The sequence below is a fragment of the Mastigoproctus giganteus genome, chromosome 5 (genome assembly GCF_048544385.1).
Source record: "Mastigoproctus giganteus isolate SK-2022 chromosome 5, ASM4854438v1, whole genome shotgun sequence".
Lineage (NCBI taxonomy): Eukaryota > Metazoa > Arthropoda > Arachnida > Uropygi > Thelyphonidae > Mastigoproctus > Mastigoproctus giganteus.
The window spans coordinates 92,846,384-92,873,379 of NC_143579.1; the positions used below are offsets into that span (position 1 = coordinate 92,846,384).

Sequence of the window (26,996 nt, forward strand, 5' to 3'; positions counted from 1 at the left end):
TGTCCAGTTCCTGCTTAAATTTATTTAACCTATCAACTTCCACAAAGACAAATGGAATTTGCTCCAGCAATTAACCACCCGCTGGCTAAAGGCAACTTTCCGCACATCTATTCTACCTCTGTCTTTCCTCAATTTGAATTTATGCCCTCTTACGTTCGTAATCTGAAGAAGTGAAAGAATCCTATAAGAATTCAGCGTGCTCAACCCGTTTAAGGCCTTATATAGCTCAATCCGATCACCCAAGTGCCTATTCTCCAGATGCTGCAATCTGCAGAACTTAAGCCTCTCTCTCCCTCATTCCCCTCACCAATCTTGTTGCCCTTCTCTGTACACGCTCAAGCAAATCTACATCCTTCCTAAAATAAGGCCTCCAGAGCTGTAGGTAGTATTCAAGGCGTGGCCTGACCATTGCTTTATACAGAAGGATAATCACCTCCTTTTCCCTGCTAGCAAAATTCCTATATATCATTGACAAAACCCCATGACCTGCCCTGGCAGCCTGTCTGCATTGCTCAGAAAACTTCATATCTGACTGAACAATTACTCCCAGGTCCTTTTTCATTTTCTACCACCTTAAGTGTAGTACCACACAGTTGGTACGTTTCTCTGGGGTTACTTCTACCCATATGCAATACTTTGCATTTGCGAATGATAAATTTCAGTTGCCACTTTTCAGCCCGTCTGTCCAAATTTTCTACATCCTGTTGCAGTATCACATAGCCATTACTGTCATTAGCAACCCTGCCAACCGTTGTATCATCTGCAAACTTCGACACTAAGCCTGATATACTTTCATCAATATTATTGATAAATATACAAAACAACAGTGGACCCAATACCGAATCCTGTGGGACTCCACTAATAACATTAGTCCACGAAGAGGCACCCATTGATTACCACCCTCTGTTTTCTCCCACTCAACCATCCTTTTATCTATTGTTGCAACTTACCCTTAATACCATTCGGCTGCAATTTGTACAGTAGTCTTTCATACGCAACAGTGTAAAAAGCTTTCCTGAAATCCAAGTATATGATATCAAAATTATTTTTCGATATCACATATTCAGAAATTCCTGTCTATCGTTATCAAAAATCCTGCAAGCTGTCCTAGCAGCCTATCTTCACCGATCAGAAAACTTCATGTAGGTCTATTATCTGCAGGGCTGTGCAAAGGTACTTAGGAGTTATGGGTTAAGGGGCCTCGTTTATTTATGTTCATACTTTGATGTTTCCCCCTATATGTGCCCCTAGATCGTGGGCCCCAGTGCGGCGCTTCCAATGGACCCCCCCCCCCATTTGCAGCACCCTATATAAATCAGAGTTAAATAAAATTTATCGTTTTATAAATGTAAATATATTAAATTTAACTCTGATTTATCGTTTTATAAATGTAAATGTATTAAATTTAAATCTGATTTATTGTTTTAAAAATTTAAATCTGATTTATTGTTTTAAAAATTTAAATATATTAAATTTAACTCTGATTTACTGTTTTAAATATTTAAATATGCTAATTCTGCTTTCTTACAGTAGGGAATGAGATGTCATTCAGGTTGCTGCTGCTTGTGTGTAGTGTCGTTTGAGTAACAGCTGTTAGTTTATTTTTGGTTTGTGGGTAATGTATTTCATGCTTTTGTTGGCCAATTTCTAATCTATGCGCTGAGGCATAATATGTTTGTAGTACTGATTAAAATAGGTAGGAAGTGGAGAACAAACTAATTACAATACTGTATATCATAATACTTTTATTTTAATCGTCCTGACATTCTGGATAAAAGCAAAAAAATGGAATTTGAAAGAAATCAAACTTGATAATGATTGGTAGATACCAGACTATAATTATGTAAAACTCTTTTATTATTTATTTTTAGGGTAAACTTTTAGAATAGGGTCCCCCTTCCAAAATTGTGGCAAGAAGAAGAGGGAGAAGGTGATTGCATGCGTAACCCCCTATGGTTAGTGTTAGGGTGTTTACTCCCCTCCCTCGCAATTGGTTTTAAATGGAGAACTCGTTTTACTATTGGAAACTTGTTTTTTTTTTCGAGTGTAGATTAGTTGGAAAGGTATTATTGAATTTCAGTTTTCCGGCTTACCAAGTTAATATCAAACAAACAAGTTAAGAAACACGTTAGGTAGTTGATATAGGGAGTACATTACTTTATTATTATTATTTTTTTTCTATCATTGGAAACTTATTTTCCCCCGTAGCGGACTAGAGTTGCCAAGGTCTCTTCGGATGTCAATTTTTCCCCATTTAATGAAAAATAAGTTAGATACACAGTGCGTTCGCGCGTTCAATTGTTTTCTTTAAATTAAACGATTTTTTCGCTTTCTGTGATTAATAGAAATGAAAAGTGAATATAGTTGTCTCCTTATCAATTAATTACTAAGATTATAACTTTATGGAACGCTTAATAAAGCTGTATAGGTTTACATTATGTAAACTTTGTTTAATTACAACTGTATATATTTATTAATTTTTAAGTCTCTTTTCTCTCGGTATGTATGTGTCTCTTCACAAGCCACATCATCTTCATGAGACGTGCATAATACATGCGAAGTGCGCATGGATTGTCCAAAGCTAACAGTACAACATTTAATCTATGAATTTCTCATTTCCATACAAATTTCATGTAAAAAAATAATAATAATAGTAGAAGGAAATAATAATTACTACATTTCTATTTTCCTAATTTTAATGAAATTTAGTTTGGCAAATATTTTTAACAAATCCAATGCAAAATTTAATTTCATGAAAACCATCCATTTGGAGTACCGATGCATGTGGACAGATGGGCATTAATTTTTTTGTGGAAATTCCAGTAATTGTATAAGTGTTGTTTGTATGATAGTAAGCGTTAAGGTACTCATCAGTTAGTCTTAGTATTTATTGTGCCCATATTAAAAAAAAAAATCTCAGTGAGGTGCCCCTATTCTTATACCATGATAGAGCAGCCTATTGTTACTTATTCTCATTTAAGTGTCAACACCCAGATTACACCATCTGAGGAGTAGTCTCACTCATTGGTGAGTGGGGTAGGTAGGCACCCATAGCACAAAAACTGACAGTCCGGTTGTGACTTGTTTTCACAATGTGGCATCTCATATTGCTATTGCAAATTTGCTAATCTATAATTGGCTGTAAAAGATATACATAGTCTAACTTTCGCAGCTTGAGGCATAAGCCCTTAATGCACTAGAGTCCTAACTTATATCATACACCATCAGGCATCTCTCATATTGTGGAGATGTAATTCACAACTGTCATCACACCAAAGAAGGGCCAAATAGCCCTGAAATGGCACCAGAGGGAGCCTGATGATGTCCGGAGTTTCCAAGAATAGGCAATAACAGCCTCCTCCACTGGGAAAGCGTTGCCCATTTGAGGAGTTTGAGTTTTTGAGTGGTGTGAGTTGAAAGAGTTACTATCCCTTTCATTCTTCTACACAGTTTCTTTTCTTCTTCCACTCCTACTATTACTTTCCCTCTACCTTTTTGCTTTTCTAAGTCTAATAGGGACAAGTGGATAGTCGAGTTATTATTAGCATTAGCATTAGTAGAGGCATATGATGCAAGAAAGCAAGCTTATTCAGCATCAGCCAAAATAAAAGAAAAAAAAAAAAAAAAAAAAAACAACCACTACTCCCATTTCACCCCTCAATTCGTTCGAAATACCTGTCCAGCTGAGCCTTAAATTTGTTTAGGCTATCAACTTCAACAACAAGCGATGAAAGTCTATTCCACAAACCAACTGCCCGCTGGCTAAAGGCGAATTTCCGCACATCTATCCGACATCCGTCCTTCCTCAATTTGAATTTATGCCCTCTCAGGTGATTATTCTGAGCAAGAGGAAGAATTCCATCGGCATTGAGCATGCTCAAGCCATTCAAAGCCTTGTACACCTCTATCAGATCACCTCGGCGATGCCTAGTCTCCAGGCTCTGTAATTTGCAAAACTTAAGCCTTTCTTCGTAAGAGCAACCCTTTGTTCCATTCACTAATCTTGTTGCCCTTCTCTGTACTCGTTCCAGCAGCTCTACATCCTTCTTGAAATGAGGCCTCCAGACCTGTATACAGTACTCAAGGTGTGGCCTGACCAATGCCTTATACAAGGGAATAATCACATCCCTGTCCCTGCTAGAAAAATTCCTGTATATCATTGACAAGACACCATGAGCTACTCTTGCAGCTCGTCTGCACTGCTCAGAGAACTTCATATCTGCCTGCACAATTACCCCCAGGTCCTTTTCATTCTCTACCACTGTCAGCGTAGTACCACAGAGTTGATACGTTGATCTGGGGTTACTGTTTCCCATATGTAGTACTTTACATTTGTCAATGTTAAACTTCATTTGCCACCTCTCAGCCCATCTGCTCAACCTTTCCAGATCCTGTTGCAGCAGCATAGTATCAGTAGTGTCCTTAACAACCCTGCCAACCTTTGTATCGTCTGCAAACTTGGACATTAAGCCTGATACACCATCATCAATATCATTTATAAATATAGAAAACAACAATGGACCCAACACTGAACCCTGAGGAACTCCACTAATAACATTAGTCCACGTTGAGCAGTGTCCATTGATTACCACTCTGTCTTCTGCCACTCAACCATCCCTTTATCCATAGCAGCAATTTGCCTCGAATGCCACACTTCTCCAATTTGTGCAGCAGTCTTCCATGCGCAACAGTATCAAAAGCCTTTCTGAGATCCAAATATATAATATCAAAGTTATTCCCTGCATCCAGTTCTTTTGTGACTACATCATAGTATCCAATCAAATTGGTCAGACAAGACCTGCCCTTAACAAACCCATGCTGTGTCTGAGCTATAACTGAATTCTTGTCCAGATGATCCTGCAGTGCTTCTTTAACCAGTGCCTCCATTAATTTTCCTGGAACCGAAGTTAAACTAACAGGTCTATAATTACTTGTGTCAGCCTTTGATCCTCCTTTGTGAATTGGGGTTACATTTGCACATCTCCAGTCCATGGGTACCTCCCCTGAGTCCAAAGAAGCTCTCATAATTATGGCTAGGGGTTTGCTTACTTCCTTTGCTGCCTCCTTTAATATAACTGGATAGATCCCATCCACCCCGGGTGCCTTTTTTATGTTTATCCTCAACAATTTCTCCTCCACTTTCCTCTCAGTTATTAGAAAATCATCTAGCTCACTGCCAATGTTTACTTCACCTACGACATTCCCCTTCCTGAATAACTCCTCATGTGTGAATGTAGATGCAAAATACTCGTTTAGATTGTTAGCCACCTGAGCTGGATCCTCAACTGTTGAACCATCAACATCCAGTGGACCAATCTGATTCATCCCTTTCCTTCTTGAGTTTAAATAGGTAAAGAACTCTTTTCTGTTTTTCTTTGCATCCTTTGCCAAGGATTTCTCATAATCTGCCTTTGCCTGCCTAATCTCCTTTGTGACTTGGTTACAGACCAACTTATATCTATCATAGGCTTCCACGTCACCCATTAATTTGTATGTATCCCATGCATTTTTCTTCTCTGCCATGTCTCATTAGTTCATCTGACAACCATTTAGGCCTGAACCTTGAACAATATTTCTTGGTTGGTTCAACCAAGTTCAACCATTCAAGGCTTTATACACCTCAATCAGATCACCGCGCAGGTGCTAGTCTAAATCAAACTAAATTTAAGCCTTTCTTCGTAAGAGCAACCCTTTGTTTCATTCACTTATCTTGTTATACTTCTCTGTACTCGTTCCATCATATCTATATCCTTCTTAAAATTAGGCCTATAGCCCTGTATACAGTACTCAAGGTGTGGCCTGATCATTGCCCTTCTACAAGGGAATAATCACTTCCTTATCCCTTCGAGAAACATTCCTGTATATCATTGACAAGACACCATAAGCTATTTTTGCAAACCGTCTGCACTGCTCAGAGAACTTCATATCTGCCTGCACAATTACCCCGAGGTCCTTTTTGTTCTCTAATACTGTCAGGGTAGTACCACAGAGTTCATGTGTTATTCTGGGATTCCAGCTTCCAATATGTAGTACTTTACATTTGTCAATGTTAAACTTCATTTGCCACCTCTCAGCCCATCTGCTCAACTTTTCTAGTACCTCTTTCAGCAGCGTATTGTCATTAGTGTCCACAACAACCTTGCCAACCTTCATATCGTCTGCAACCTTGGACATAAAGCTTGATAAACCATCATCAATATCATTTATAAATACAGAAAACAACAATGGACTCAACACTGAACCCTGAGGGACTACACTAATAACATTAGTCCACGATGAGCAGTGTCCATTAATTACCACTCTCTGTTTTCTGCCACTCACCGTCGCTTTATCCATAGCAACAATTTGCCACCAATGGCACACTGCTCCAATTTGTGCAGCAGTCTTCCATGTGCAACAGTATTAAAAGCCTTTCTAATATCCAAATATATAATATCAAAGTTATTCCCTTCATCCAATTCTTTTGTAACTACATCATAGTATCCAATTAAATTGGTCAGGCAAGACCTTCTCATAACAAAACCATGCTGTGTCTGGGCTATACCTGAATTTTGTCAAGATGATCCTGCAGTGCTTCTTTAACCAGTGATGACATTAATTTTCCTGGAAGAGAAGTTAAACTCACAGGTCTATAATTACTTGTGTCAGCCTTTGATCCACCTTTGTGAATTGGGGTTACATTTGTACGTCTCCAGTCTGTGGGTACCTCCCCTGAGTCCAATGAAGCTCTCATAATTATGGCTAACGGATTGCTTGCTTACTTTTCTGCCTCCTTTAATATAACTTGATAGATCCGATCCACCCCAGGTGCCTTTTTTATGTTTATCTTCAACAGTTTCTCCTCCAATTTCCTCTCAGTTATTACAAAATCAACTAGCTCACTGCCAGAGTTTAGCTCACCTCTGGCATTCCCCTCCCTTAATAACTCCTCATATGTGAATGTAGAGGCAAAATATTCTTTTAGTTTGTTAGCCACCTGAGCAGGATCATCAACAGTTGAACCATCAGTATCCAATGGACCAATCCAATTCATCCCTTTCCTTCTAGAGTTTACAGAGGTAAAGAATTCTATGCTGATTTGCTTTGCATTCTTTGTCAAAGATTTCTCATAATCATACTTTGCCTGCCTAATCTGCTTTGTGACTTGGTTACAGACCCGTTAATATGTATTAGCACTAGTAGAGGCATTCTGATGCAAGAAAGCAAGCTTATGCAGAATCAGCCAAAAATAAATAAATAAATAAAAAAAAACCACTTCCACTTCACCCCTCTGTTCGTTCGAAATACCTGTTCAGCTGAGCCTTAAACTTATTCAGGCTATGAACCTCCACGACAAGGGATGGAAGTCTGTTCCACCAACCAACAACCCGCTGGCTAAAGGAAAATTCCTCATGTCTATCCTACATCTGTCTTTCCTCAATTTGAATTTATGCCCTCTCAGGTGATTATTCCGAGCAAGAGGAAGAATCCCATCAGCATTGAACATGCTCAAACCATTCAAGGCTTTATACACCTCTGTCAGATCACATCGCTGGTGCCTAGTCTCCAGACACTGTAATTTGCAAAACTGAAGCCTTTCTTCGTAAGAGCAACCCTTTGTTCCATTCACCAATCTTGTTGCCCTTCTCTGTACTCGTTCCAGCATCTCTACATCCTTCTTGAAATGTGGCCTCCAGACCTGTATACAGTACTCTAGGTGTGGCCTGACCATTGCCTTATAGAAAGGAATAATCACCTCCTTATCCCTGCTAGAAAAATTCCTATATATCATCGACAATACCCCATGAGCTACTCTTGTAGCCCTTCTGCATTGCTCAGAAAACTTCATATCTGCTTGCACAACCACCCCCAGAGTCCTTTCATTCTCTACCACTGTCAGTGTAGTACCCCAGAGTTGATACGTTGCTCTGGGGTTGCTGTTTCCCAATCAAGTTTCCCAAGTATCATAGGCTTCCATTTAACCCATTAATTTTAATGTATCCCATGCATTTTATTTCCCTGCCATATGTCTCATTAGTTCCTCTGACATCCATTTAGGCCTAAACCTTCAACATTATTTATTAGTTGGTATGTAAAGCCTAGTAGCTTTCAAGATAAATTCTTTGAATGCTTCCTATTTTGAATTTGCTGTTGGTAACAACATCAGTTGGTCCCACCGTATAGAATTTAAATACTGTCTCAGACCGCCGTAGTTGCCTTTACGAAAGCAAAAACCCTTCCCTTTACCCTTCATGGTTGTTACCACTTTGAGTAAATCCCACTTCACCAAACTGTGATCACTGCCACCTACTTGTTCCTTTATCTGCAGATTCTTAATGCATGAAGAATCACTACTGATAATGAGATCAAAATAATTACTCCCAGAAGTTGCCTCCCGAACATTTTGATGTAGAAAACAATCATCCAATAAATCCACAAAAGCCTTGCTAATGTGTCAGTGACCAAACCAAAAATTACAGTCAATATGTGGGAAATTAAAATCCTCCCATTATGAGGCTTGCTGATTTACTTGCCCACTCTATTTCCCTCTACAGTTCCTTGTTATACTAATCAGAGTCATTAGGCCTATAACACACTGCTACTCTGAAATTTGGTTTCCCAATGATTACGTCATACCAAACTGACTCCACATTGCACTGTCCCGCGATGTCGACTGGCTTTAATGTGTTTCTGATAGTATAACCCGTCCTCCCTTCCTATCCTGTTTATCCTTTCTGTACACATTGTACTCTCCAAATTGTCTGCGCCGGTAGCACAGTGGTATCGTCACCGTGGTCCCCACACCGGGTGGAAAGGCCTGGGTTCGAATCCCTTCGATGACCCGAGGAATCTTAATGGGCTTTTTTCACTCCGTGGCTGAGTTAGTTGGTCTCAGGCGTAGATAGCAAGATTTTTCTCCCAAGTAACTGCGGTTTTTTCGTCAGGAAATCAACTATAGAACATACGCAATTTACAGACAAAAATACGGGTTAATGTATTTAATTATGGGCAACGCTAAAATAATAATAATAATAATGTACTCCCCAAATTCCATTTCTGCATTCCTTACATCTGTTTGACATCACGTCTCTGATGTCCTAACAATATCTGGCTTTGATGTTTTGAGCAATACCTCAAATTCAGCAAATTTACTTACCAACTCCTGGCAATGGTGTATACGCAAGTATACACAAATGTGAAATCCTTGGCGAAAGATGCTAAGAAAAACAGCAAGGATTTCTTTACTTATATAAACTCTAAAAGGAAGGGGATGAACCTGATTGGTCCACTTGATTGCTCAGATAGCAAACAAACTTAATGAGTATTTTGTGTCTACATTCACACCTGAGGAATTATTAAGTTTTGAAAATGGCAGAAGGTTATTAAATTGTAGCAGGATTCTTAATGGTTTTGTAATAACTGAGAGCAAAATGGAGGAGAAATTGTTGAAGTTAAACTTAGGAAAATCACCTGCGGTGGATGGGATCTATCCAGTTATATTAAAGGAGACGGCAAAGCAAATAAGCAAACCCTTAGCCATAATTATGAGAGCATCATTGGACCCAGGAGAGGTTCCCACGGACTGGAGATGTGCAAATGTATCCCCAATTCACAAAGGGGGATCGAACGGTGACACGAGTAATTACAGACCAGTTAGTTTAACTTCTGTTCCGGGTAAAATAATGGAGTCACTGGTTAAAGATGCATTGCAGGATCATCTAGACAAGACTCTTAACTAGAAAGAGGAACAGATGCTCTTATCTAGAAAGGCTTCAGTTATGCAAATTGAAGCATCTTGAGACTAGGCATGTGAAGGGAGATCTGATTGAGGTGTTTAATGGTCCTTGCATGGATGGATGAATAAGTTGCATGTTGTAAGCTGACAGTTGTAGAATAGATGTGCAGCAATTCGCCTTTAGCCAGCTGGTAGTTGTTTGCTGGAACAAACTTCCATCTGTTGTTGTGGACAGATAAGTTGACAGCTTAAATAAATTCAAGGCTGAACTAGACAAACTTTTGGCGTAAATGGATGGGTGAAACGGGAAGGTTTTTTTTTTTTTTTTGGCTGATATGTTAGCATTGGCATTAGTAGAGGCAATATGAAGCAAGAAAGCAAGCTTATACAGTATCAGCCAAAAAAAAAGAAAAAAAAGTAAAACCCTTCCAATTTCACTCATCCAATTTACTCCAAACGTTTGTCTAGTTCTGCCTTGAATTTATTTACAATGACAGATGGAATTTTGTTCCAGAAATCAACCACCTGCTGGCTAAATGCAAATTTCCACACATCTATTCTACAACTGTTTTTCCTCAATTTGAATTTGTCCCATCAGGTGATTAATTTGGGAAGAGGAAGACTCTCATCAGGATTGAGCTTGCTCAAACCATTGAAGGTCTTATACACTTCATATTGAGTATAAGACCTTCAAACCATTGACGGTCTTATACTCAATCAGATCACCTTGCAGGTGCCTAGTCTCCAAACTGAAGCAATGTGACATTGCTTCAGCCTTTCTTCTTAAGAGCAACCCTTCGTTCCATTCACTAATCTCAGCATTGGCATTGCCCTTCTCTGTACTCATTCCAACAGCTCTACATCCTTCCTAAAATGAAACCTCTAGACCTGTATACAGTACTCGAGGTGTGGCCTGACCATTGCCTTATATAAGGGTATAATCACCTCCTTATCCCTGCTAGAAAAATTCTTGTATGTCATTGATAAGACACAATGATCTACTCTTGCAGACTGTTTGCACTGTTCAGAAAACTTCATATCTGACTGCACAATTATCCTGGGTCCTCCTCATTGAGTGTAGTACCATGCAATTGATACATTACTCTGGGGTTACTCGACTCATATGCAAAACTTTACATTTTTCAAGGTTAAACTTTACTTGCCACCTCTCAGCCCATCTACTCAACTTTTCTAGTTGCAGTAGTGTACTTTCATAATTGTTATTAACAACCCTGTCAACCTTCTTATCATCTGCAAACTTAGACTTTAAGCCTGATTTACTTTCATCAACATCATTAATAAATACAGAAAATAACAGCAGACCCAACACTAAACCCTGGGGGGGAATCCATTAATAACATTAGTCCACGAAGAGCAGTGTCCATTGATTGCCACTCTGTTTTCTCCCACTCAACCATCCCTTTATCCATAACAGCAGTTTGCCCCAGTGCCATGCTGCACCAAATAGTAAAGTAGTCTTCCATGTGCCATAGTATCAAAAGTTTTCCTAAAATCCAAGTGTATGATATCAAAATTATTCTTTGCATTCAGTCCTTTGCGACCACATCATAGTATCCAGTCAAATTGGTCAGACAAGACTTTCCCTTAACAAACCTATGCTGTGTCTGAGCTATAACTGTAGTTTTGTCCAGATGATGCTGCATCACTTCCTTAATCAGTGACTCTATTATTTTCCGTGGAACAGAAGATAGACTAACAGGTCTGTAATTATTTGTGTCACCCTTTGATCCCCTTTGTGAATTCGGGACACATATGCACATCTCCAGTTCATGGGAACCTCCCCTGAGTCCAAGAAAGCTTTCATAATTAGGCTAAGGGTTTTCTTACTTTCATTGCTGCCTCCTTTAATATAAGTGGATAGATCCCATCCACCCCAGGTGCCTTTCTTATGTTTATGTTCAACAGTTTCTGCTCCACTTTGCTCTCAGTTATTACCAAATAATTTAGCTTACTGCTAGAGTTTAATACAAATGTGGCATTCCTATCCCTGAATAACTCGTGTGTAAATGTAGATGCAAAATACTCATTCAGTTTGCTAGCTACCTGAGCAGAATGATCAACAGTTGAACCATTGATGTCAAGTGGACCAATCTGATTTATACCCTTCCTTCTAGAGTTTACATAAGTAAAGAACTCTTTGCTGTTTTTCTTTGCATCCTTTGCCAAAGATTTCTTGTAATCTGCCTTTGCTTGCCTAATATCCTTTGTGACTTGATTACAGACCTGCTTATATGTACTATCGACCTCTGTGTCACCTCTTAATTTATATGTATCCCATGCATTTTTCTTCTCGACCACATGGCTCATTAGTTCATTTGACATCCATTTAGGCTTAATCCTTGAACAATATTTCTTAGTTGGTATGAAAAACCTAGTAGCTTCCAAGATTAATTCTTTGAATGCTTCCCATTTAGAATTTGCTGTTGGTAATGTCATCAGTTGTTCCCATTGTATAGAATTTAAAAACTGTCTCAGACCAACGTGTTCACCTGTACGAAAGCAAAAACCCTTCCCTTTACCCCTTATGGTAGTTACCTTTTTGAGTAAATCTCACATCAGCACACTGTGATCACTGCCACCAGTGGTTCCTTTATCTGCAGATTCTTAATGCATGAAGAATCACTACTGATAATCAGATCAAGAATATTACTCCCTCTAGTTACCTCCTGAACATGCTGTTATAGAAAACAATCATCCAATAAATCCACAGAAGCTTTGCTAGTGTGTGGGTGACCAACCCACAAGTTCCAGTCAATATCTGGGATATTAAAATCCCTCATTATGAGACAATCTGATTTACCGGCCCATTCTATTTCTTTGTACAGTTGTTCATTATACTCATTCAAGTCATTAGGCTTATAACACACTCCTACTCTCCATTTTGCTTTGCCAGTGTTTAAGTCACACCAAACTGACTCAACAACTGCACTGTCCATAGATATCAACCGGCTGCATTCCCTTAGATTGTGTTTCTTAACTATTAGCATAACCAGTCCTCCCTTCCTATCCTTTCTGTACACATTGTTCTCTCCAAATTCCAATTCTGCATTCCTTATATTTGTGTGACACCACGTCTCTGATATTCCAACGATATCTGCCTTTGATGTTTTGACCAAGAGACCTCAAATTCATCAAATTTATTTACCAAACTCTTAGCATTGGTGTACACACAAGTGTACATGCACCTGTTCTTATTCCTAGTTATCCTAACACAGCCCATGTATTTACTTGTTTCACAATGACTCCCAGCTATCTCTGAAATCCGCTGCACCTTGTTTTCCAGGCTGCTGCTGCTCATTGCAATAGCAGTGCAAGAATCACTTTCACCTCTGCCAGCGGCTACTGTTAATCTAATAGTCTATGTATCTCCCAAAGCTAGCAGTGTTCCAACCCACAAAACGCTGCCTTGATTGCATCAGTAAATATTCTTGCACCCTTTCTATTTAAGTATATCCCACCCCTGTAGAAGCAGTCTCTCATGTTAACAAGCACAAACCAAGCTGAAATAAATTTTTACCCATGAGCCTTGCACGATCACTCCAGTGTTGAATTGATTGACAAGGCTCTCATCATATACTCCCTCCTATTGTGTGTTTGCAGAATTGCAGGCACTTTCAAATTCAACCCTAACTCACGGCTTTTTTTTTTTTTTTTTTTTTTTTTTCAGTATTGACTTGTACTTTTTAAGTAATTCTGCCATTCTCCTACTCTTGATATCATTAGTGCCAATATGTACAACAATATCAACTTTTGTGTCCTTAAAAGATAATCTGCTCTACACCATCATCAACTTTTTCCCCTGGCAGACATATCCTCGTCCTGTTCCACCTATCCTTTTTGCACAATATATTCACCATTTCCCTGACAATAGTCACCACCAACAACTAGTTCCTGTGGGACTAGTGCAATCTGCCTTGGGGATTGCTGCTATGTTGATTGATGTTTAAGTTCCAGCTCTGGCATTGATGTGGGTATCTGAGAGCTTGATGGGCCCTCAATTTAAATCCTTTGAGGGCATCTACACTGTTCTTCAAGCTCTCAAAGGCCCATAACAATGCTGAGTTGACGCCTGATTTTCTCACACTCCTTACATCGAGCACATACAAAGATGTTCTCCTTAGCCATATCATATCCTGTTCCTGATAGCTCCACAACATTGTTTATTTATTAATTAGTATTATTATAAAATACCATAGTGATATTAATCAGTTTTGTTTATAGCAATAGGATCAATAAATAAAAATTTGTTGCACCAAGTAAAACAGTGAGTAAGGTGTCCTATGCACAAGTTTTGAATCATTGATTTTAAGAATTCACTGGGTAAGGTCTTAGTTAAGAGAGAAAAGGAGTTGGTTCCAATTGCACAACAATGCTAGGTTGCAGCTTGCACTGATTATCAAGAAAATCTTTGGCAAAACATGGGATTATGGAGCAAAATATCCTCCAGTTCCTCATTTTCAACCCCATAACTGCTACTACTTCCCAAAAATCAAACCCATGATGAAAGGATGACAATTTGATGGTGTTAAAAACATTAAAGATATGTGGCAGAGGAATTAGTGTAGTCATTTCAAATGTGTTTAAGAAAGAAATGTTTGAAACAACTCTAAAAGTGATGATACAAGTGAGGTGATTGCTTTAGAAAAATATTAAGAACTCTTTTCATTCTATTATCCAGTTTTCATTAAAATTTCTCAATTTAAATGTTATTGCTAAACCTTGTATAATGAAAATTTCATGTTTCTGATTTTTAAGAAAGAATGCATGGGAGGATATACCACGCATTCTTATCTTATTGTTCTCACCTTTATCTTAATGAATTAGAGATGTATATCAAAAGGTATGAGATATCATTTAAAATAAATTATCTATTATGTGGTAATGATTATGCTTTTTGAATTGTTGAACTACAGCATGTAGGATGAATTAGTATTCATACCCTATATACCTTTGTTAAAAAATCAGAAATGATTAACTTAGGTAGCTGTTTTATAGAGTAATAATTATGGGCTTCCCTTCTAGTTTCTGGTCTAATGCTATTGTTATCCGGGGGCATTTAATATTCTTTTCATATCACATTGGTTAAAAAGTGAAAACAAATAATTTATTTTGCAGAATTACCACAATAAGATATAAAAGGATCTATATGAAATATTTAAAATGTCTATAATAAGCCCCCCTCGCAAACCATTATGTGTTAATATATAATAAGAGCTATTCCTGAAATCAAGTAAGGGGTACAATATTTAGATAAAAATGCAAAGTATTTCAGGCTATCATGTGGCAAAATGATAGACACCGATGTTACATATCTGTCAGTTGCATCTTTGATTTATGATGTTACAACAGAATCATAAAATATGAGTAGTAGCTTTTCTTAGTGCATCTGGCTATTTTATAATATAAATACTTATATCCATGTTTCATTTTAAATTTAGAATAAGAATGTTGACTAAAGAGCTATCATCAACTCTTCTGATACGACACCTCCCATCAGACTTAACACTGGAAGAAAGAGAAAATCTTCTAAAGCATTTTGGTGCCACAAAAGTCAGATGTATGTCAGATGTGGGTCATATGGTATGTTATTGTTTTGAAAACAATATATAATTTATTAGTAGAATAATAAAAAAATTTCTGCATTTTGTATAAGCAGTTTTATAATTAATCTTGGAAAAATAATTGAAAATGCCTAATTCATTGGAACTGCTACTTAAAAAGTCCACTCTCACGCTGTCTTTGGGGTTAACCTTCACGGTTCACTTTATTATATCCAGACAAAAAATTCTTAGAACTCTGGGCAATCCAACGGGAGCTGGTTGGTTTAAATCAATGCTCCCTAACTGGTGGCTTGTAATCCACTAGAGATTCATGGCAAAAATTTGGTAATGGCATCTTGTAAATTTTTTTGTTCTACAGTTCTTACTGTTATTTTAGTTTTCTCTCAGTTCCTTAAGCCTCTTTTCTCCACCCCCCCCCTCCCCATTGAGTTGAAATGTAGGCACTATATTATTCAAAATAAGCTCAGAAGTCACCATAGTTTGAGGTAAATTTTAGTTTTCATTATTTTAAAAATCATATTTCAAAGATTACACTTTTATTACTTTGTATATAACTAAAAACTAATGATAATACCAGAAATAAAATTTATTGAAAACATTGTTACATGTTATACATTGTAGAAACTTTATTTTTAATAAATTAATAAATAAATGTTCATTAACTGTTAAAATGGGTTCACTGCAAAACTACAAGAGAATTCATTGCAAAATTACTATTGCTTTTGGTTTGCTGCAAGAACTACAATTAATCAACTATAGTTTTCACAGCAGAAGTTTGCCAAGGAAAAACTGTTTGGAACCACTTGTGTAAGGCCTCAATTTCTTTATTCAATACATGCATAGAAATCTAATCCTATGCAACTCTGCATCTGTGTTTCAAATCAGGAGTTCACACTACTCACCTCAATAGGTGTCTTTGAGTGGAATATTTGCTTCTGTGATGGCAAAACAAGGAAAAATCCATTGTAAAAGTGAATCTTGCACTGTTTCCTACTAGAACATGCAGCAGCCTGGAAAGTAAGTTGTCAGGGATTTCAAGCCTGCTGTGGCTTATTTTGGAACAAGTAAATACATGGACTGAGTTAGGCTAACTAATAGTAAGAACATGTGCATGTATACTTTCATGTACACTAATGCTAGGAGCATTATAAATAAATTTGACGAATTTGAAGTACTGATTAAGTCAAGAAATGCAGACATTGCCGAGATAGCAGAGAAATGATGTTGATTGGACATAAGTGGAGTACAGTGTATATAGGAAGGACAGACAGGACAGGAGGGATGTGGAGTTAAGCTTCTTCTAGTTAAGAAGCATATTAAATCTAAGGCAGTGCATCCAGTTGACATGGGTTACCAGTGCAGTGTCGAGTCAGTTTGGTGTGACATAAGCAATGGGAAAACAAAAAAATGAGAGTAGGAGTGTGCTATAAGCCTAATGATTGTGATGAGTATACAGAACTAGAGTGGGCCAGTAAATTAGAATGTCTTATAATGGGGAATTTTAACTTCCCAGATGTTGACTGAAATTTGTGGGTTGGTCACTCACACACTAGCAAGACTTTTGTGTATTGGATGACTGTTTTCTACAGTAGCACATTAGAGAGACAACAAGAGGATCTGGTTATCAGCAACATTTCTTCCTGCATTAAGAATCTAAAGGTGAAAGACCCACTGGGTGGCAGTGATCACAGTGTACTAATGTGGAATTGAATTAAAGACATAACTACTCACATTTGTAAAGGGTAAGGCTTTTGCTTTCATAAGGGTGACTACAGTTGTCTCAGACAGTTTTTAAACCCTGTGTAGTGGAACCAGCTGATGACGTTACCAACAGCAAATTCTAAATTGGAAGCATTCACGGAGGTAATCATAGAAGTTAGCAGGATTTTAATCCCAACTAAGAAATACTGTTCAAGGTGTACACCTATATGGATGCCAGATGAACTGATGAGACTTGTAGCAGAGAAGAAAAGTGTGTGGGATGTAAAAATTATCAGATGATACAGAAGCCTGTGGTAGATATAAATTAGTCAGTAACCAAGTCACAAAGGTTAGGCAAGCTAAGGGAGATTATGAGAAGTCTCTGGCAAAGAATGCAAAGACTTCTATGTATATATTAACAGTAGAAGCAAGGGATTGAATCACATTGGGCCACTTGATGTCATTGGGTTGACCATTGATGATCCTGCTCAGGTTTCTAACAAATTGAATAAGTATTTTGCATCTACATTCACACATGAGAAATTCTTTAGGAAAGGGGATGCCAGAAATTTATCAGACTCTACTAGTGGAGCTAAATGATTTTATGATAACTGAAAGGAAAGTACAAGAGAAATTGTTGAAGCCAAACATAAAAAAAAAAAAGGCACCGGGGTGGAAGACATCTATGCAGTTATATTAAGGGGGAGCAAAAGAGTTAAGCACACATTAGCTGTAATTACAAGAGCATCCTTGGTTTCAGGGGAGGTCACTAATGACTGGGGATGTGCAAATGTATCCCTGATTCATTAAAGGGATCAGAAGGTGACAAGAGGAATTGTTAGAGACATGTTAGAGAATTGTTAACAAGACATGTTAGTTTTAACGTCTATTCCTTGGAAAATAATGGAGTAACTTATTAAAGAAGTAATGCAGGGCCATTTAGACAGGAATGCAATTATACTGCAGTCACAGCATGGATTTGTTATGGAGTGGTCGTGTCTGACCAATCTGATTAGTTACTATGATGCAATGACCAAGGAACGGGATGCAAAAAATAATTTTGATATCATATACTTGGGTTGCAGGAAGGCTTTTGATACTCTTTCATATAAAAGATTGCGGATCAAAGTAGAGCAATGTGGCATTAAGGGCAAGTTACTGCTATGGATAAAGGGATGGTTAAGTGGAAGAAGGCAGAGAGTGGTTATCAATGTGTGCACTGCTCTTTGTGGACTAATGTTATTAGTGAAATCTCCCAAGGTTCAGTTTTGGGCCAATCATTGTTTTCAATATTTATTAATGATATTGATGAAGGTATATCAGGCTTAATGTCTTAAGTTTGTAGATGATACAAAGGTCGGAAAGGTGGTTAATGACAGTAATCAGGGTAAGCTACTGAAACAAGATCTAGGAAAAAATAGTTTGATGGGCTGAAAAATGGCAGTTGAAGTTTAACATTGAAAAGTGCATGTTGCTACATGTGTAGCAGTAATCCCAGATTAACATACCAGCTCAAGGTAGTGGAAAATGAAAAAGACATGGGGTAATTGTGTGTCAGTTACCCCATGTCAAACTAGAAACTTTGTTACCATGGATAAGGAGGTGATTATCCCTTTTGTACAAGGCCATGGTTAGTTAACATCTTGAACACTGCATATAGATCTGCTGGAATGGGTGCAGAGAAGAGAAACCAGATTGATGAAGGAAACAAAACAGTGCTCTTACAAAAAAAAATCTTCAGTTCTTTAAATTGCAGCATATGTAAACTAGGCACCTGCGGGGGAGGTGTGATTGAGGTGTTTAAGGCATCAGATGGATTGAGTAAGCTAAATGTGAATCCTTACTCTTGCTGCAACTACACATGAGGGAGAATAAATTCAAATTGAGTAAGGATGGTTACAGGATGGATATGTGGAAGTTAGCCTTCAGGTGGTTGATTGTTGGAAAAAACTTTCATCTGTTGTTGTGAAAGTGGGTGATTTGAAGAAGGAATTCAAGGAAGAAGTAGACAAATTCTTGGAGGGTATGGATGGGTGAAGTGTGCAGTTTTTTTTTTTTTTTTTTTTTTGGCTGATACATAAACAATTTCTCTACAATTCCTCAACAGAAGCAAAGAACAAATAAAACTGATAACCAAGACTATAAACAAAAGCCAAGCTTTCCAAACCAGAGGTAAATCAGTGTGGTAATATTGAATAGTTAATTTTTTGTGCATTCATTTTTACAGAGCTCATATTGATTGCTTAAGGTATTTAAGTGCATTACAGGACACCCTTGAATGCCTTTTTGAATACTTAATACGAGTATTAAACTATATGAGTATAGTTTAATATTGACAAATGCAAAGTACTGTATATGGGTAGCAGTAACCCCAGAGAAATGTACCAACTGAGTTGTGTTATACTAAGGTAGTGCAGAATGAAAGAGACTTGGGAGTAATTGTGCAGTCAGATATGAAGTTTTCTGATCAGTGCAGACAGGCTGCCAGAGTAGATCATGGGATGTTGTCAATGATATACAGGAATTTTGCAAGCATGGATAAGAAGGTGATTATCCCCTTGTATAAGGCAATGGTCAGGCCACATATTGAGTACTGTGTACAGATCTGTAAGCCTCATTTTAGGAAGGATGTAGAGAGGGGCTACAAGACTAGTGAAGGGAGCAAAGGGGTGCTCTTATGAAAAAAGGCATAAGTTCTGCAGATTGCAGCTTCTGGAGACTAGGCACCTGCGAGGCAATCTGATTGAGGTGTATGAGGCCTTAAATGGATTGAGTAGGCTTAGTGCTGATGGAATTCTTCCTCTTGCTCAGATTACAAATCTGAGGGGGCATAGATTCAAACTGAGGAAAGACGTTGAATTGATGTGTGGAAGTTTGTCTTTAACCAGTGGGTAGTTGATTGCTAGAACAGACTTCCATCTGTTGTTGTGGATTTTAATAGCTTAAATTAATTCAAGGCAGAACTAGACAAACATTTGGAACGAACGGATCAATGAAATGGGAAGATTTTTTTTTTTGGCTGATGCTGTATAAGCTTGCTTTCTTGCATCATGTGCCTCTACTAATGCTATTTTTGCCTGCCTTCTGGAGCAAATTCAGTCTTTGCCCTCTCCATATTCTCATTGGCTCTTTTTCAACTGTTGAACTGGTCTGTTTATGGTAGTCTTCTGGGTAGTGACCACTATAATAATAGTCTGTCATAAAGAGGCAAATTTACCAACCTGATCTAATCATACAGTCAAATGGAACTTTGCAAAAGCTGATTGGGAAAAATAGAGGCGGTTAACAATCCTAGCCAAAGAAATTGTATAAAATATATCAATCAATGATGTTATAACTAATATAACAAATCGAATGTTGCAGGCCACAGAAATAACAATCCTGAGAATGCTCACAAGTCGTCAAGTATAAGACCAAAATCCTGATGGAACAATGAATGCAACCAAGCCAAACAGGAAAAAAAATAGTGTGGAATAACTTTGGCAAGAGTCCTACCACCACAAATCTAGTACAGTTTAAGAAAGCCAGAGCCAATACCAAATGTATTCAGCAAGGAAGCAAAAGAGCCGTGGAAATGTTTCAGTTCAGTGATTATGAGATCCACTAAAACACAAACCATCTGGAAAAATATCAGCAAAATGTATAATAAATATCCTCCTTCACATCTATTCAAATCCATAAATATCCATTCCGAATATGAATGGAAATGACATTTTCTGCCTCAAGACATAGCCAACACCCTCAGAGATTCTTTTGCTCAAACCACTGCCATGTCCTTGCACTCACCAGCTTTCCAGAAATCAAAATCCCTTGCTGAAAAACAGACCCTAAATTTCGACACTGATCCCTGTCAACCATACAACTATCCCTTCACAATAGTTGTTTGCTCTTGACAGTTCAAGACCTAATGACTGGACCTGATGGAGTTTACTACACCATGTTAAAAGAGCTCAGTGAAGAGTTACTTCATGTCTTACTCCTTCTGTATAACCGGATTTTTACAGAAAACACTTTCTCTGATACCTGGTGTCATGCATCGTTATTATTATTATTTAATTAGCATTATTAAAACTTGGCAAAGACTCGTTGTCACTATCAGCCTATTTCCCTCACTGGCTGTATGGGCAAAATAATAGAAAAAATGGTCAACTCGCATCTTACCTGGTCACTGATCATATACAATCCGATCAGCTCATCACAATGTGCATTTCATGCTATTAGATGAACCTGCACCTCTTGATTCAAACAGAAACCCAGATTTATAATGCAGTCATAAGAAAGGAATAGTTAACTACAGTCTATTTAGACATAGAGAAAGTTTTTGACTTAGCTTGGAATTATAGATTTCTGCACAACCTATACATGTTAGGCTTTGGGGCAGTCTCGCAAAGTTTATACAAACCTTTCTAAAGCAAGTCCATGTTCAATTCACCCCTTCTTGTAACTTCATCCAAGAAGAAGGTGTATCATAGGTCCCAGTTTTAAGTGCCACTATCTTCATTATAGAAATCAACTTAGGAGCTAAGACTGTTCCAACTACTGTTTTTACAATTTTATATGCCAGTGACTAGCATATCTTGCCGCTCTCAAAACATGAGAATGATTGAACGACAATTTCAGGGTACCCTTAACAGGATTACAACTTGGGCTGCAGATAAGTTTTTGCATATCATATGAAAAAACAGTTGCAGTTCATTTCTGTAGAAGACACAATCTCCATCCTCACCCAGTTCTAAAGTTTGGCAACCACGTCATAATTATTGTGCCTACTGTCTGATTTCTTGGCTTAACCTTAAATAAAAAATTAATCTTTCTTGATTATATCAAACAGCATAAAATCACCTGTCCCAAGAAATTAAACAGTGTAAACATGAGAGTATTATTAGCTGTATCATGGGATGCCGACCGGCATACATTTCTTTACTTATATCATACAATAGTAGATCGTGGCTAGATTATGCATCTCCAGTTTACAACTTTGCCAAACCCAGCACCTTGAGGTAGTTAGATCACAGTGGCCTGTGTGTTGCTTTTTGGAGCCACATCTATCCAAAGTCTTTACACTGGAACTCAGCAACCCTCCACCCCCTGTACAATGACAAATTTTAATACTAAATTATGCTATCAAAATCAAAAGTCAACCCATGTATCCAGCTTGGGGTTTCTATTTACTTTAGATTAGGAGAACTTGTATGCTATATATCCATCAGTGAATCAATCGGCTGGCATTAGTCTTTGCTTACTACTTGATAATCAGCAGATCTTTCTGAAATCACCATCACTGTTTCCACCACTCCTGCATGGGTTTTCTGTAGTAGTAGTAGTAGTGGCATGTGATGCAAGAAAGCAAATGTATGAGCTTATGCAGCATCAGCCAAAAAAAAAAAAAAATCACACCATTCCCTCCAAATGCCTGTCCAGTTCCTCCTTAAATTTATTCAAGCTATCAACTTCCACAACGACAGATGGAAGTTTGTTCCAGCAATTAACCACCCGCTGGCTAAAGGCAAATTTCCACACATCTATTCTACATCTGTCTTTTCTTAATTTAAATTTATGCTCCCTTAGGTTCGTAATCTGAACAAGTGGAAGGATCCCATCAGAATTCAGCGTGCTCAATCCATTCAAGGCCTTATATACCTCAATCAGATCACCGCGCAGGTGCCTAGTCTCCAGCCACTGCAATTTGCAGAACTTAAGCCTCTCTTGGTAAGAGGATCCCTTCATTCCTCTCACCAATCTTGTTGCCCTTCTCTGTACCCACTCAAGTAAATCTACATCCTTCCTAAAATGAGGTCTCCAGACCTGTACACAGTACTCAAGGCGTGGCCTGACCATTGCCTTATACAGAGGGATAATCACCTCCTTTTCCCTGCTAGCAAAATTCCTATATATCATTGACAAAACCCCATGACCTGCCCCAGCCTGTCTGCATTGCTCAGAGAACTTCATATCTGACTGCACAATTACTCCCAAGTCTTTTTCATTTTCTACCACCTTAAGTGTAGTACCACACAATTGGTACGTTTCTCTGGGGTTATTTCTACCCATATGCATTTTAATACTAAATTATGCTATCAAAATCAAAAGTCATGCTATCATATGCAGTACTTTGCATTTGTCAAGGTTAAACTTCAGTTGCCACTTCTTAGCCCATCTGCCCAAAATATCTAGATCCTGTTGCAGTAGCAGACTGCCATTACTGTCATTAACAACCCTGCCAACCTTTGTATCATCTGCAAACTTCGACATTAAGCCTGATATACCTTCATCAATATCATTGATAAATATACAAAACAACAGTGGACCTAACACCGAACCCTGTGGGACTCCACTAATAACATTAGTCCAAGAAGAGCAGCACCCACTGATTACCACCCTCTGTCTTCTTGCACTTAACCAACCTTTTATCCATTATAGCAACTTACCCTTAATACCATTCTGCTCCAATTTGTACAATAGTCTTCCATGTGCAACAGTGTCAAAAGCTTTCCTGAAATCCAAATATATGATATCAAAATTATTTTTTGCATCCAGTTCCTTTGTAACCACATCATAATATCCTATCAAATTTGTTAGACAAGACTTTCCCTTAACAAACCCATGCTGTGTCTGAATTATTGCTGCAGTCTTGTCTAGATGATCCTGCAATGCATCTTTAACCAGCGACTCCATTATTTTACCCCGAACAGAAGTTAAACTAACTGGTCTGTAATTACTCGTGTCACCCTTCGATCCCCCTTTGTGAATTGGGGATACATTTGCACATCTCCAGTCCGTGGGAACCTCCCCCGAGTACAAGGATGCTCTCATAATTATGGCTAAGGGTTTGCTTAGTTGCCTTGCCGCCTCCTTTAATATAACTGGATAGATCCCATCCACCCCAGGTGCTTTTCTTACGTTTAACTTTAACAATTTCTCTTCCACTTTGCTCTCAGTTATTACAAGATCATTAAGCACCCTGCTACAATTTGATAACCTTCTGCCATTTTCAAACCTTAATAATTCCTCAGCATGTGCTCTGTCCCTTTTAAGAATGGGGGGAACTACTCTTTCTCAACAGAACATAAAACAGCTTCATAAATCTCTAATTGCAAGATATGAATCTAATAATCAGATATACACAGATGGTGAAGTGGAAGTGGTTACTTTTTTATTATTATTTTTTATTTATTTATTTATTTTATTTTATTTATTTATTTTTTTTTTTGGCTGATGCTGCATAAGCTTGCTTTCTTGCATCAAATGCTTCTACTAATGCTAAATTTTACTACTAAATTATGCTATCACTTTGCCAAACCCAGCACCTTGAGGTAGTTAGATCACAGTGGCCTGTGTGTTGTTTTTTGGAGCCACATCTATCCAAAGTCTTTACACTGGAACTCAGGAACCCTCCACCCTCTGTACAATGACAAATTTTAATACTAAATTATGCTATCAAAATCAAAAGTCAACCCATGCATCCAGCTTGGGGGTTTCTATTTACTTTAGATTAGGAGAACTTGTATGCCATATATCCATCAGTGAATCAGTTGGCTGGCATTAGTCTTTGCTTATTACTTGATAATCAGCAGATCTTTCTGAAATCACCATCACTGTTTCCACCACTCCTGCATGGGTTTTCTGTTCCCCAGCATGTGCTCTGTCCCTCTAAGAATGGGGAGAACTACTCTTTCTCAACAGAAAATAAAACAGCTTCATAAATCTCTAATTGCAAAATATGAATCTTATAATCAGATATACACAGATGGCTCCAATATGACCATGTCACTGTGGTGGTTCTTCCATAATCTTCAGTCAGTTACCATGGGTACTTACAGCTTTGTGACCTGGTATGCAGTGTTGAAACTTAAAGGATAGTGGTCAAAACATTTAGATTATAGCAGTTTTACTGCTGAATTGCTTGTCGTACAAATGGTCTTGTAATCTATAAAATTGCACCAGTTTACTTATATTGTCATATTTACTGACTCTCTGAGTGCTTCTCACTTTATAGAATGAACAAAACATCACAATTACCTAATTGATCATATTCAGAACTTACTCACTGATCGAGCTAAGTAGATGAAATAGTAAAATTTTGTTGAGCACACTCTCATTGCCAACTGTGCTAAACCACGTTGGCATAGGTGGCAGTGAGAGTGCTGAACATGTAGCCAAATTCACTGTGGAATCAGTTGATGCCTCTTAAGATTCCCTTCACTGACTTACAAAATCTTGTAATAAGTCAAAGTATAAATCACTGGCAAAAAGCAAGAAGGCAGCAAACTCCTTTAGATCAAACCAAATCTCAGTCTTGGCCATCCAGTTTCCATTTGAACCATAAAGAAGTAGTCATGCTTGCAAGACTAAGGATAGATCATACACTCTTATTCACTTTTATCTTCTTTCTGCATCAGATCCACCTTTCTGTCCGAACTGTCATATTCAACTCACAATCCAGTATGTCATAATTGACTGTCCTCTCTGCAATAGAGTACAACAATCCATGTTCTTATCAAGGCATGTAGCCCAAAACACTCCTATTTTGAAGAGAATTTTAGCAAACAGATATGATATCATTGCAGTTTTCACTTTCCTGAAAAAGATTCAATGCTATTACCAAATTTGATGCTAAATTCTATAATGCACATATCTGATTTTTAATGGCACGTTATTTTTTATGTTGTTTGGCAGACAATGGCCTTTAGCTGCTGTTGGGCCATAAAACCACCATCAACAACAACAACAATGTAGATTGTCCAAAATTGTTTTCAATTCATTAAAGCCGATTCTCACTCGTACATACATTTTCCAGGTCTTAATTCATCAATTTTCATGAATCATTTTATTCACTCTCTTCTCATTTTCTACCATCACTGTAGTGCAAGGATGATCCAACGATGGCAATCAATGTGAGCACCCAACTTTGCTCACATTGATTGCCATGATTACATAATTAAAGCCCTTCAACTATTGGTCTATCTCATTGGGTAAGGTGTTGTCTGATTTCAGGAACTCTATAACACACTGCTGCTTTATACATATGCAATCTAATTTTCACATGGGTACTTACAGCTTTGTGACCTGGTATGCAGTGTTGAAACTTAAAGGATAGTGGTCAAAACATTTAAATTTCCACTTGACTCTATTACACTTTGTATGCAATGTCAAACGAGTGCGAAAAATTTCAGACCTTAGTTTGAGAGTGGCTGTTGTATATATTGTTTAGCTTTATTATACATTCTTATATATTCTTTAGCTTTGTTATTATTCAGTTTTATGAATTTTAATTGCAGAAATAAAAATTAAATCTGGGCTAAATTTTATCTGTATATAAGCAATAATAGGAACTACTGAAAATTATTTTTTGTTAAAAATTTATTTGGTTGTATATACAAGGTGAGTCACAAAGGTATGGCATAATTGCAGGAGCTGAGTACTGATGAAATTTTTACTTAAAAAGTGCATATAAATATAGATCGATTTTTGAACGATTACAGAGCTGTGGCAGTTTTGAATCTTAGGAAAAAAAAAAGGTTTGGTAAGTGATATGAAATAAAAATAACAATAGATATGTAAGCATAACTGATAAAGCAATCAGTTATTAATTTATTTTTATTTAGGAAAATTACAGTCTGTGTTAGCATTTGATTAGTAGGGCATATGATGCAAGAAAGCAAGCTTATACAGCATCAAAGGGAATGAATCACATTGGTCGACTTGATATCAATGGTTCGATTGTTGATGATTCTGCTCAGATAGCTGACAAACTGAATGAGTATTATGCATATACATTCACAAATGAGGAATTCTGTAGGAAAGTGGAAGCCAGAATCTTATCACACTGTAGCAGGGAGTTAAACGATTTTGTAATAACTGAGAACAAAGCGGAGAAAAAATTGTTGAAGTTAAACATAAGGCAAGTGGGGTGAATGGGGTCTATCTAGTAATATTAAAGGAAGTAAGCAAACCCATAGTCATAATTATGAGAGCATCCTTGAACTCAGGAGAGGTCC

General features: G+C 37.7%; 1 protein-coding gene across 1 annotated transcript in view; it reads left to right on the top strand.

Moving 5' to 3' along the window:
• Positions 1-1,603: 1,603 nt before the first annotated feature.
• The window catches only part of LOC150085562 (RNA-binding region-containing protein 3), a 201,272-nt gene continuing 175,879 nt past the window's right edge, over positions 1,604-26,996 (top strand). The window contains exons 1-2 of the mRNA XM_090373348.1: positions 1,604-1,696; positions 15,175-15,316. Of these exons, the coding sequence (XP_090229474.1) occupies positions 15,182-15,316 (135 nt within the window). The 5' untranslated portion in view covers positions 1,604-1,696; positions 15,175-15,181. The remainder of the gene's footprint in view (positions 1,697-15,174; positions 15,317-26,996) is intronic.